This window comes from Puma concolor, chromosome E1 (genome assembly GCF_028749965.1).
Source record: "Puma concolor isolate L17-30 chromosome E1, mPumCon1.1.hap2, whole genome shotgun sequence".
NCBI classification, from domain to species: domain Eukaryota; kingdom Metazoa; phylum Chordata; class Mammalia; order Carnivora; family Felidae; genus Puma; species Puma concolor.
In genome coordinates this window covers 33,032,542-33,045,333 of record NC_141680.1, presented here as the reverse complement: position 1 = coordinate 33,045,333, position 12,792 = coordinate 33,032,542, and the positions used below count along the sequence as shown (strand labels likewise).

The 12,792-nt window shown below is 43.3% G+C and overlaps 1 protein-coding gene across 2 annotated transcripts in view; it reads left to right on the top strand.

Moving 5' to 3' along the window:
- Window positions 1-2,752: 2,752 nt before the first annotated feature.
- TOM1L1 (target of myb1 like 1 membrane trafficking protein) overlaps window positions 2,753-12,792 on the top strand; it is a 47,197-nt gene continuing 37,157 nt past the window's right edge. Inside the window, exons 1-3 of one of the 2 annotated variants that reach the window (XM_086686928.1) lie at window positions 2,753-2,974; window positions 5,350-5,434; window positions 7,763-7,841. In XM_086686928.1, the coding sequence (XP_086543054.1) occupies window positions 2,917-2,974; window positions 5,350-5,434; window positions 7,763-7,841 (222 nt within the window). In that variant the 5' untranslated portion in view covers window positions 2,753-2,916. The remainder of the gene's footprint in view (window positions 2,975-5,349; window positions 5,435-7,762; window positions 7,842-12,792) is intronic. The other variant, XM_025916892.2, reaches the window with a different exon arrangement.

Sequence of the window (12,792 nt, the reverse complement as noted above, 5' to 3'; positions counted from 1 at the left end):
CCACATGAATGAAATCATGTGATATGTTTCTCTGACTGACTTATTTCACTTAGCATAATACATTCTAGTTCCATTCACCTTGCTGCAAATGGCAAGGTTTCATTCTTTTTGGTTGCTGAGTAGTATTCTATTGTATATATGTACCACATCTTCTTTATTCATTGGTCGATGGACATTTGGGCTCTTTCCATTATTTGGCTATTGTTGGTAGCACTGCTATAAACATTGGGGTGCATGTGCCCCTTCGAATCAGCATTTTTGTATCCTCTTGATGAATGCCTACTAATGCACCTTCACATGTTTTAAATAAAGGTTATTTTCTTTGCTTCCACCTAGCATTATGACTTACATATAAATGTTTAGAAAGTATTCTTTGGAATTGAAATGGTGGTGTGGTGAGGGTTTTGCTCCTTATATCCAAAAATTTTACCATTGTTTCTTCCTGGGATTCTTCCCCTTCTCTGACTTTAGCTTGGTTGTGAATTCTACTATCCTGCTCCCAGGTCATATTAACATTGAGCTGGTTTTCACCCCTGGGGATTAGGGGGATCTTGAGGAAAGTGGCGGAGCACAGAAAAAGAAAAAGGCTGAAAGCACCATAACACCCTCATGTGCACATGGGGAGAGAAAAACTTTTCCCCAGGTATAGCTGAGATCCTGGCTCTGATCACCCAGTCATAACATCCTCAACACACTTCCTGGTGCTGTTTCTCCTGTTCTCAGTGCCTTAATCCCGTAACCCAAGAAAATAAAAAACAAAACAACCTCTCACATAAGTAGCAGAGTTGTGTTAAAAATCTGCCCAGGGGTGGGGCACCTGGGTGGTTCAGTCGGTTGAGCATCCCACTTCAGCTCAGGTCATGATCTCATGGTTTGTAAAGTTTGGGCCCCGCATTGGGCTCTGTACTGACAGCTCAGGCCCGGAGTCTGCTTCGGATTCTGTTGTCTCCCTCTCTCTCTGCCCCTTCACCACTCGTGCTGTCTCTTTCTGCCTCTCAAAAATAAAGAAAACTAATAAAAATTTTTTTTTTTTTTAAAATCTGTCCAGGGGTGCCTGGATGGCTCAGTCAGTTGAGCATCTGACTTTTGATTTCGGCTCAGGTCATGGTCCCAAGGTCGTGGGATCGAGACCTGAGTCCAGCTCCGTGCTGAGTGTGGAGACTGCTTAAGGTTCTCTTTCTCTCTCTCTCTCTCTTTCATAAATAATATATAAATTAATAAATAAATAAATAGGAAAAAAGAAAAAGATCTGTCCAAATGGTTCGCTCCTTCGTAGTTCTCAGTTCCTTTTGGCAGGCTACTGACATCACCAGCAGCCTAAGCTACAGTAGACTTTCTCTTTAAGATTGTTTGGTTGTAGTGTTTCAGAGAAGGTGAAATATTCTCCTGGAGTCTATAACATAGAATAGAGATTAGGTTGGTGATGTCACAAAAGAGATTTTCAGCAGTGTTAGCAGGCTATATATAGTTATGACTAAAGAAATGGACAAACGGCACCATCTGAAATAGCCACTCACCCTGGTGGAGAATATGAGTTACAGGTATGATCAACCCCATTATAAGGAATGCCATCACATTAAAAATGTTTCATTCTCGGTTTTGCTCACGTAGGTCAAGAAAAATTTAAAATAACAGAAACAGGGGGAAAAAAAAGTTAACCCTTTGGCACCGTTGCAATTGGTTTTGACTTGTGTTTTAAAATATAAGACCAAGAAAAAAAATGAAATAAAATATAAGACTAAGGACATAAGTCAGAACAAGCCCCCTTTGATCTCTCTATTCACCCTTTCCAGGACCAAAGAAGGGCTTGTAGAACTGGCCCAAGTTGACTGCAGGAAGCAAGGTCTGGAGGGACAGAGAACCCAGTTTATGGCTAGCTGCCATCACCTGGAGACACCCCACTCTCTAGCAGTCTCTGGCATCACTGGAGATTGTTAACATGGCTAATCAGATGTTAATTGAATGCGCAGGAAAAGGAAATAAATTCTGCTTCTGAAAAGCAGCTGGAAAGGGCTTGGACTGCTCAGGCTCAGATTTACATTCCAAAGCAGTCCTGAAGCCAAACCCACTCCCTGCCAGAGCAGGAGGAAAACCCCTCTCCTCAGCTTTACTGGAAAGCACAACTCCGAGGAGGAGGGAGGGTCAAGAACCCACAGCTTTCATGGAGGCGCCCTGTGGTCCCTCAGGAAATACAGGCGAGACAAAGGCCCCCGGGTCCTGGGGCGTCCCTAAATTCGAAGCCAATCCCTCCTCCTATTTATCACCTCCTTTAAAGGGCAAGGAACACACCTCCTCAGGATCTCTGGGGTGACGGTGGGGGCGGAAAGTAAGGATTTCTACTTACTCCATTCGTTCAGTGGTTAAATATTTATTTTGTGGTGACAGACACTGACCTAAGCGGTTTATATCCCTAATTCTCACAATAATCCTCAGATCTGTGTTATTAACCCGATATTTCCTTCTCTACAAAGCGGAGCAAGAGGCGCAGAGCACAGCAGCAACTTGTCCTGTAAGCGGTGAAATCAGAGCCTGGGTCTCTGATCTCCAGGCTGTGGCCGTTGGGCCGCCGGCTCCTAGGGGCTACAAGCCCACCTCGGTCTCTTGTCGGCGTCCCGCGAGTCCTCCCGCGGGCCCCACGCGGCGGCCACAGCCCGCCCGCACCACCTGGAGCTGGCAGCGCCGCCTCCTCGCTGGTCCCGCGAGGCACGTGGCAGGTGCGCGGGCGCCCAGTGTCCCCGCCCCCGCGCCCCACGCAGGGTGCCCGGCGCCCCGCAGCGGCAGGGCAGGTCGCGCAGCCTCCGCCGAGCCCGGGAAGCGCTCGGACGAAGAGGAGGAGCCAGGGGCACCGAGCGGGTGGAGTCGGGAGCACGAGAGCGGTGGAGGCGGATTTCCTGGGCCCGGCTCGGTGGGGCTACTATGGCGTTTGGGAAGAGTCACCGGGATCCCTATGCGACCTCCGTGGGCCACCTCATAGGTAAACAGCCGGGGCGGGAGGGGAGAGAGACGCCAGGGCCGGCTTTGGGGGCCCGGGGCCCCTTCCCGCTTGACTCCATTCTCGGCCTGGTCCAACTTGGAGGAAACCCTTCCCTTCCTCCCTACCCCCCCCCCCCCCCCCCCCCCGCGGAACTTTCCCAGGGCACCCGCATCCCACCCAGCGCCTTCGAAGCATTTCTTTGTGGCCGACTCCCTCTGGAACCCCTCCTCAAACTCTACCTCCCTTTTGGTGCTCCCCGGAAAGTGTAACCGAACAGGTGAATCACGCACGTGATTCAGGTGTGGAGTGTTTGGGCCTCTGCAAGGAGAGAGGGTAAACTTCTGTGCCAGGAGAAAGCTGTTCATATCGTACGCCCACTCGAGGGCCCAGTGTGGCTCTGACCTGTTCACCGAAGAGGGAAGAAGCCTCGCCGAGGTTGAGTGATGTGACTTCTGTGTGAGAGGCAGGTCCTTTAAATCGGTCCTGTCTGGCGCCAAGCCCTTAACAAGCTGAGTTACTTTTTGTGAGTAAACAAAGAGAAGGAAAATGCCCAGCACTGGAGTGAGGGAAGCGGGAGCGGAGGAACAGTCGGGGTCGCAAGAGGCCTTTGGAGGCACCACGCAGGTATTTGCCTAACTCCTTCCTTTCATCTGTGGCTGTACTCTGAATAACGTACCGGGAAGCAGAAACCAGCGACTGGATTGTCTTACCAGTGCCCTCTCCCTTCCTCCCTTCTCCTCAACACCTCCCTCGGGGAACCGGGTGTGGCACGGTGCCTATGGATGCCAACCAAGCATGCTAAATATAATGTCAGGAACTTAGTGGGGTGACGACATCCTGAGAACCAGGTGGTTACAGTAAGGAGGCTCAGATTTGGGCAGTTTTGCCTGCAGCTCCATTAACAGTGGGGAACACCTCACCCGTCCTGAACCTTAGTTCCCACATCTTCATAAGGGGGTGAAAGTGACCATCACCGAGGCGGGAGATGCTTTCTAAACTGTTGCTGGCTATATCCCTATTGGACATTAAAATGAACTTTGAGTGGATATAGATTCAGACTGTGTCTTCATAGGCTGATGATTTAATGTTGTAAATATTTGCTGACTGCCAGCTATACACCTGGACCTGGATGAGGCAAGGGTGAGACATGGTCCCCACCCTCACGGAATGAGCAATCTTGTAGGTAAGACAGACACATTATGTAGTAGCTACAATATAGTACCCTTGCAATATAAGAAAACTGTAAAACAAAACTTATGGAACGGGAGAAACTGACTTTGTCATGGCTTTTGAAGGGTGAATAGGAGTTTTCTAGGAAGAAGGGAAGGTAGGAGGAAGCGCTTGAAATGGGAGCAAGGAATCTGGCAGAAGGAACAATAGTAGGTGTCTAAATGACGCAAAGTTGGTCAGCTCTGTCGATGGAGTGCCAAATTCAAATGATACTTTTCCTAGATACGGAAGCAGACTAAGCTTTGGGGTTCTTCCAACCAAACCCTTTTTTTCCTTCCTCTTCATTCTCCTTTTTAACTTTTTCTTCATTCCCCCTAGACCTAGTGTTTTCATGCTGAGGATCTCCTCCTCCCATGAAGGAAATATATTGAGCTCATTTAGGTTGTGTTCTGTTACTCTTCCCAGATGGCATTTTATATTCTTACCGAGAATATCTGGAGAGGGAAAATTATCTGATTGTTTAATGATGGGGTTCCAGGTGCAGAAGCACTCCAGTCTGCCTGGTGCAGCTTTGGTTAGTAAAGGTGCTGGGAGTGACCTTGCTCTAATGCTCAAGGACACAGACAATTTCAGTAGTTCTGATCACCCTCTTTCTCAGTATGCCCCTCCCCCACTCAAGGAGACTAAATGACTTAAAAAAAAGCAAATAAAAACGGACATCAAATAACTAAAATTTGAGTGCTAGTTCTACCTTGTACTGGCTGTGTAGCCTTAGGTAATTTCCTTAACTTCTCTAAACTTCTGTTCATCATCTGTAACAGTGGGTTAAATGAAGTTGCATAAGGTAAAATACTTTGCACTATGCACTTCACTTTGTGCACCGCTCAACAGGTGCTTGTCCTCAGAAAGACAGGCAGGCAGATGGAGGTTTAGCTGGCCTGTCTTGGCCCTGCAGCCTGAGTATTGTGCCTGTAGCTTTTATTAATAGGTCCATTACTGCTGTAATGGCAGCACTCTGAACTTGAGTTCTGATTGATTCCTGAATTACTGGGAATTGCTCAGAAAAAAAAAAAAAATCTCTTTGTCTTTTGGTAATATAAACTTAATGGTACTTGCTAGTAAACCCCAAGCAGATTATTTCGGGAAGGTCAGACATTTCTTTTTCTGTGTTAGCTCAGACTCAACACAAGAGCTTTTCTTTGCAGAAAAGGCTACATTTGCTGGAGTTCAGACTGAAGATTGGGGCCAGTTTATGCACATCTGTGACATAATTAACACTACCCACGATGGGTGAGTACAGTGTGTGGTGCACGCGTTTACCTCTGATAAGAAGCATCAGGACTACAGCACATTTTCTCTTGAACACTCTGGTTTTCTTGAGTATTTTCGTCACCCCTTGGGCACCACTATCTTTTGAAGGTGTGTCTAGTTGAAACATTAAGACGGCTGCTTATTTCAGTGTGTGGAATAGTTGAGAATCCATTATAATTTTTCTCTTTGCCTTTTCTTCAGTAGTTTCAAATTTTGTCTTTGTGAAGCTCAAATTCCTTTTTCTTCAAAGAAAGGAGAATTTTTTCCTTCTTTAGAAATTCCCCCTGCTCTGATTGCCAGTATTTTATGTTACTGTAACTGAAAAATATTATCCAGAAGCTAGTAAACTCCTACTGGTGACCTGTCCTGGGCAATTGTCATTATTTATTTATATATTTTAACGTTTATTTATTGTTGAAAGACAGAGTCAGAGCGTGAGCAGGGGAGGGTTAGAGGGAGAAGGAGACACAGAATCTGAAATAGGCTCCAGGCTCTGAGCTGTCAGCACAGAGCCAGATGCGGGGCTCGAACTCACAAACCACGTGATCGTGACCCGAGCCGAAGTCAGATGCTTAACCGACTGACCCACCCAGGCGCCCCAAGGCAATTGTCATTATTAACCGGGAATTAACCTAGCAGCCTTTTTTTCCTCTCCTTGTTTATGAGACAATTTTTTCTTAATGTCAACTGGCCCACGTTCATGCTGTGTTCTTAAATGGTGTGCTTTTGTTATATGTTTTAAACTTTAGGGAATTGAAGCTTTAAATAAAATCATTAAGGTCAACTGTTTTGTGAATTCAGTCTGAATTACAGATTGTTATAAGGGATACAATTCTGTTACTTTTTCTGTGTACATTAAACTAATAACTGATAGCAAAAAGATTTAGTCTAGTTTATGTTGATTGTTGACGAAGAAAACCTTATACGTAATTGTTGATTATATTAATTGACTGTACATTAAGGTGTTTATGGTGTTTTCCCTATCCTCTTGTTTACCATATTTGGTTCCTCTGGCCTTTTCTTCACTGATAATACTAATTTCTTCATTGATAATACAAAAAGGGAATCTCAAAGTAAAATGTTTCCTTTCAAAAAAGTACCTTTATTCTTAAACTTTTCTAAGCATTTAATCTTAGATTTTATGTATGATTTTTTAGAAATATAGATAATATCTATATATTTATAATAGTTATAATTCTAGATAAGCATATGTAATTGTCCTATAATAGGAATTCTATCCATGCAAACACAGACAAAATTGGAAGGTAATGCAAAAAGGATTTGTATCTTTTTTTTCAGTTTTGTTGAGCTATAATTAGCAAACAGCACTGTAGAAGTTTAAAGTGTACAGCATGATGCTTTGACCTGTATGTATTATAAAATGATTACCACGGGGCGCCTAGGTGGCACAGTCGGTTAAGCGTCCGACTTCAGCCAGGTCACGATCTCGCGGTCCGTGAGTTCGAGCCCCGCGTCAGGCTCTGGGCTGATGGCTCAGAGCCTGGAGCCTGTTTCCGATTCTGTGTCTCCCTCTCTCTCTGCCCCTTCCCCGTTCATGCTCTGTCTCTCTCTGTCCCAAAAATAAATAAACGTTGAAAAAAATAAAATAAAAATAAAATAAAATAAAATAAAATGATTACCACAATAAGTTAACTTCTGTCACCTCATTACAGTTAACAAAAAAAAATTTGGGGCCTCGTGATGAGAGCTTTTAGGGTCTACTCTTAGCACCTTTCAGGCATCCCATCAGCAGTGTTAACTATAGTCATCATATTATACTTTACATCTTCCAAGAAGTGATCTTCTAACTGGAAGTTTACTGTACCTTTCAATCACATCAAAGTAAATTTTGACCCTCTGTTTCTACATAATTGTTCCTTTTATAATGTAAAATTGTAGCGCATTAGAAGCTGACCTACTTAGTTATAATTCCTCCTATATCCCCTTCCCTCTAGGGTGCTCAGGAAATAGTCTTAAAAATGGTAACCTTCATTGTTTTGGAAATTACATTTCCTATAAACCAGTTTTGTGCAGTTATAGAAGGATATAGATATGAATACATTTCATGTGTAGTGTTTTCTGAGTAATACTGTTATGTAAATATTCTATTTGATTCTTAAGGGGGTAGATGGTATTGTCTGCCTACGTGTATGAGGAAACAGGTGTGAGAAGTTAAGTAATCTGCCCAGGGTCACACAGCAGAACCAGGACCTTGGTCTTCTCTTTCCACGATACATATTGATTTTCAGAGACTTCTTATTTTTGGCAATGCCTAAATTGATGATTCCATTGTATTTATTGCTATAGGCCAAAAGATGCAGTAAAAGCTTTGAAGAAAAGGATTTCCAAAAACTACAATCATAAAGAAATCCAGCTTACCTTGTCAGTAAGTATTTTTAATATTATGATTAAGACTCTAGGATTTCCCAAGCTATAGTCACATTTTTAGTTTGGAGTAAACAAAACAAAGAAAGAAAGAAAGAAAGAAAGAAAGAAAGAAAGAAAGATAGATTCTGAGATAATAGGTTAGCACAAAGTTATTTACCATATGAATTGAAACTGAGAATTGCAGAATTGAGAGAGTTTTGCCGATTGTAATAGCATTTAATTTCATGGAGAGTGTGTTCCTGGAAAATCAGCTTTTCCTGCTCAGGAGATGGGAACTGGTAATTCAAAACTTGTAGACACTGATCCAGTCAAGAAGTCTGTCTATGTGTTACCCATGGGGAGAATTGAAGTCTTGAAAAATGCTTCCCTGTTAGCTTTTTGCCTCACTTGAACAGCTCTGTGGAATTCTGAGGTGCTGGCAGCTCATTAAGTTTCAACCAACCTCCCCTGCGTGGTATAATTTGGAGAGTGTTCTTTGTTCATTTAAAGAGTGCTGTACACCTTACTGTCTGTGACTTGGGTGTGGGCATTTATTGGATGCCTTCCCGTTTCCACCCCCCACCCCCATCCTGGGCCATAGGATCTCTTCAGTCACTTCCAGTGAGTTGCCTTTTTCACTAAGGTAGGTTTTGTAAGCCCTGCCTGCTGCCCAAGAGTGAGCTCTGTAGCTTTCTCATTTTTCCTGCATGCCTTTGTTTACCTCAGCCAAGCCCCAGGCCACAAGGTTAAGGACCTAATCAGCCAGTATCACCCTCCCCTTAGGGGCTCTGGGAGTATTTATCAAGAGGGCTATGGGACTGAGGTGACCACAGCTCCAGTGTTTGAGTTTCAAGGGAAGAAAACTGCCATCTTGCTTGAGAAGATAAATGTATGCCACCTTCTATGTTTCAGCCTGTGGTATTATTTCACCTTCTTACAGGTGTTTATATGCTGGATGTGTCTTTTTCTCTGTTGTGCCCAGCCTTCTTGGCATTTCTGTGGTTTCTTCTTATCCCTATCTCCCTCTCTGTTTCCATCCTGGTTCCCTTTTCTGATGATGAGCTGGGGAGAAGGTGAGGTTATTCTAGAGTGTTGTCTCTTCTGGCCCTCCATTTCTCTTTGGGTTCCCACTCTTTCTTCCCTTTGGGTAGTTCGGTATCTAAAGCCTTACTACCAGCTACCTGCCTGTTCCCATTACCTGTTCCACCTCTGGTAACTGTACATCTTCCACCTCGTGTTTTCCATACCAGAATGTGAGAACAAACAAATCTAAAACCTACCTATGCCAAAGTAAGGGGAGGGGGGAGTCATGGGTTGGGGGTCAGAATAGCCCCTCATTGTTAGGTCAGAGTTCATTAAGGTACCTACTTCTTGGGTTTTCTTTAAATAGGCCTTTGACTCTTGATAGCTTCATGTAGATTTGCCCCAATCACTTCATTTCTGACTACTCACTGCATTGCAGAGGTGTTTATGGCTTCAGAACAGACTTTAATGTTAACTTAAGCCAGACTTAATTATGAGGGAAATTAGCCACAGAAAGAATCATTCAATGTCTGTCAAAGCAATTACATGTTTACCAATGAATTCTTTAAAAATGGATGCCCATATGTGACACTTCCATTTTATTACTCTGAAGTGATGAGAGCCTGTCAAAGTCAATTATAAACGTTCTTTGAATTATGTGTCATTTGGGTTCTCCATGGACTTCGCTGATCTTGATTAGGTCTTTGATGGGATTGGACTACACTGCAATTTCCTACCATCAGTTGGTGGGGCAGTTTTATCAAGAAGCCGATAGATTGGTTTTTTAAAAAGCATTTTGTTACCAAACTTCATAACTCTTAGCCAGAGGCTAGCCCTTTGAAAGCGACCATTGTGATAAGTCTCAGCAAGATACTATTATTGTCAAGTGGACAGTGGTTGAACAGGTTCCTGGGAATCAATTAATTAATAGGCCTTTGTGGAACACCACCTAGGTGGTGAGTTGTGGGGGCTTCAGAACTTGTGTAAAATGTATCTGTTTATCCAGGAGCTCATTGTAGGGTGAGCTCATCCCCTGGGATGGCCATACCTCTGTGGGGTCTTCAGCTCTGGATGGCCCCAAAGCCTGGTTTACTATGTTTGGTTTAGAAATTGCAAGAAATAAAACTACCAAGTAGCTCTTTTTCTTCCAGTTTTTCTAAGAAGAATATTTATATCTGCTGGTCAACATATTCTCTCCTGATAGGAAATTATCCATGGGAACAGATGATCAAAATCGTTACCATTTATTAAGGTCCTGCTATCTGTGTGGCTCTTCATATACATTATATTTCATTTAGGCCTTACAAGAAGTCTCTAAAGCGAGGTATTATGGCTCATTTTGCAGATGAGAAGACGAAGGCTTGGAAGGATAAACAACTTGCCAAGTCCAGCACAAAAGGAGATTAGTGAGACCTACTCTTTAGACCTACCAAGTCTCTCTTGGTCCCTTGGCTTCTAGGTTCTCTATCCCACCTGAGATTATGGTGTCTATTTCCAGAGATAGGTTATCTGAACATGATCTGAACGCTTAAATTGTACCAAAGCCCAGTTTCAGAATGTGTAAAAGCGGGGTATTTTTCCAGTTTGGCACAATAGGTTCTATTGCTTATCTCTGTGGGCTCTGGGGTGAAAAGAGGTACCGGTGACATAATGAAAGAGGTGAGCTAGAAGTAATTAGTCCTGAAATTGTAGATTCCGATGGGGAAAACAAAAAGGGCCGTGATTTGTGATCTCCATATGTTAACATTGTCAGCATTTCATGTTGACTGTCTAATTTTATGCATGTAACCTCCTGGGAATGTTACCCATTACCATCAAATCTCAGTGATCCCAAAGATAAAAATCGGTTTGTGAAATATTTAGTAAGAAACTCCCCATTCGTTTCACCAGTAGGGAAAGTGAGACTTGGAGGCTATCTTGTCTAATGAGACTGCGTAATGGGTTGAATGAAGTATTTGTACAAATTCCCATTGAACTAGTGGTACTTTTCCTCTCCGTGTTTCACCTAATAACTCACCACAGTGCATCAAGCAAAAATTCATTTTGTTATGCAACTTCTTTAAATTTTCTCTAAATAACTTGCTCTAAAATATTCATTTATCTCGGTAGGTTTTGGATTTTATTTTCATTTTCCTTTGCTTTAAATATTTTCCATGCTTCGGATAGCTGGCTACCTGTGTTCAGTTTTCTGATTGCCTTCTTAGCCACATTGCCCTTAAAACCACAACTCTCATATCTTCTTTGTATATTGGCACTCCAGTGACCCAGCACAGAGCATAGTGGAGAGTCCATTTTCAGGGCTGCTTTTCTGCAGAGACGATCATGCCTCTCCCAGTCACATTATGGTTTCTGTGACCTCTCTAACCTGAGAGGTGGCAGCATGGAAAATAGAAATTTAATTTTTTTTAGATCCCTTTGAGAAATCTGCTTTCTGCATGCAGTTAGTTCTTCAATACCAGCTCATTTTTTTTAGCCTGACTTCTGCTTATGTTGCTTGATTGAAAATGGACCCCCCCACCCCCCAAGGTGACTAATGATCCCACTAATCCACAAACCTAGCGAGTATTTTTCATGTCCTATTCTTAGCTATTTTGACATGTGATCCTTATGGAAACTGCCCTCTTTTGACTTTACCAATATTATGTTCTCTTTATGCTTCAGTTTCCATTAGTTGCACTTTGATCTTTGATTGTCCTTATGGAGTTTTCTTCTGGCATGTGTGATTGGTGAACCCCAGTGTTCCAGCCATTCTTCCCTGCTCCCCAAACACAGCCTAGGTTTCTCACGTGAGGCTTCCATCCCTTCTGAGCTGCAAATGTGCATGTATAGCTCTCCGTTAAATGTCTCAAATGTTCTCACCATCTATTTTGCCTTCAGTGTCTTGGGCTGCTATAACAAAACTACCATAGGCTGGCTAAACAATAGACCTGTATTTCTCACATTGTGGAGGCTATGAAGTCTAAAGTCAAATCCAGCAGATCCAGTGGCAGGTGAGAGTCTGCTTTCTGGCTTGTGGATGGCCATCTTGTCGTTGCCTCCTCTAATGCCCAAGAGAGATCCTCTCCGTCCCTTTTAAAAAAAATTTTTTTTAATGTTTATTTTTGTTTTTTAATTTTTTTAAATGTTTATTTTTGAGAGACAGAGACAAGAGTGCAAGTGGGGGAGGGCAGAGAGAGAGGGAGACACAGAATCTGAAGCAGGATCTAGGCTCTGAGCTGTCCATACAGAGTCTGATGCGGGGCTCAAACTCACAAACCGCGAGATCATGACCTGAGCCAAAGTCAGATTCTTAATCAGCTGAGCTACTCAGCCATCCCTCCTGTCCCTTTTTATAAGGGTACTAACCTCCTTGCTCAGGCTGCACCCTTGTGATCTAATTTCTTCCAAAGGACCCACTTGCACATCACATTAGGGATTAGGTATGTCAACCTATGAATTTGGGAGGGACACAGACATTCAGTCCATAGTACCATTAAACTCAAAATATCTAAATTTCAGCTCCTTATTTTTACCACAGACCAAGCCTACTACTCCAATCACTTCCAAATTTCCATTCGAGGGGCCATGAATCTCATGCAGAATAATAGTGATTTCACATTCAGCCATCCTTTTCCTACAAACATCAGTTGTAAAGTTATACTTTCGTGATTCTCTGCAGTCTTTCCTTCCCTTTCCTCGTACCCACATCATCCTGGTTTAGGCCTTTGTGCCTTGGTTCTGTACTAGTGGGTCTCTACTGGATTCTCCGTCCTTCCAGGTGCCTGCTGTAGAGTGCTGCTTGAACACCTTCCCACAGGATTTGTGCACATTAACCTTCTCAAGTTCAGAATAGAGGTGTGATGGCGACAAACAAGGACCCTTCACTGGCCTCTTAGTGCAGTGGCCACACTCTTCTCATTCACTGCCATGCGTTTCTGTATAGTCTGTATGATGCTGCTCCAGACTTT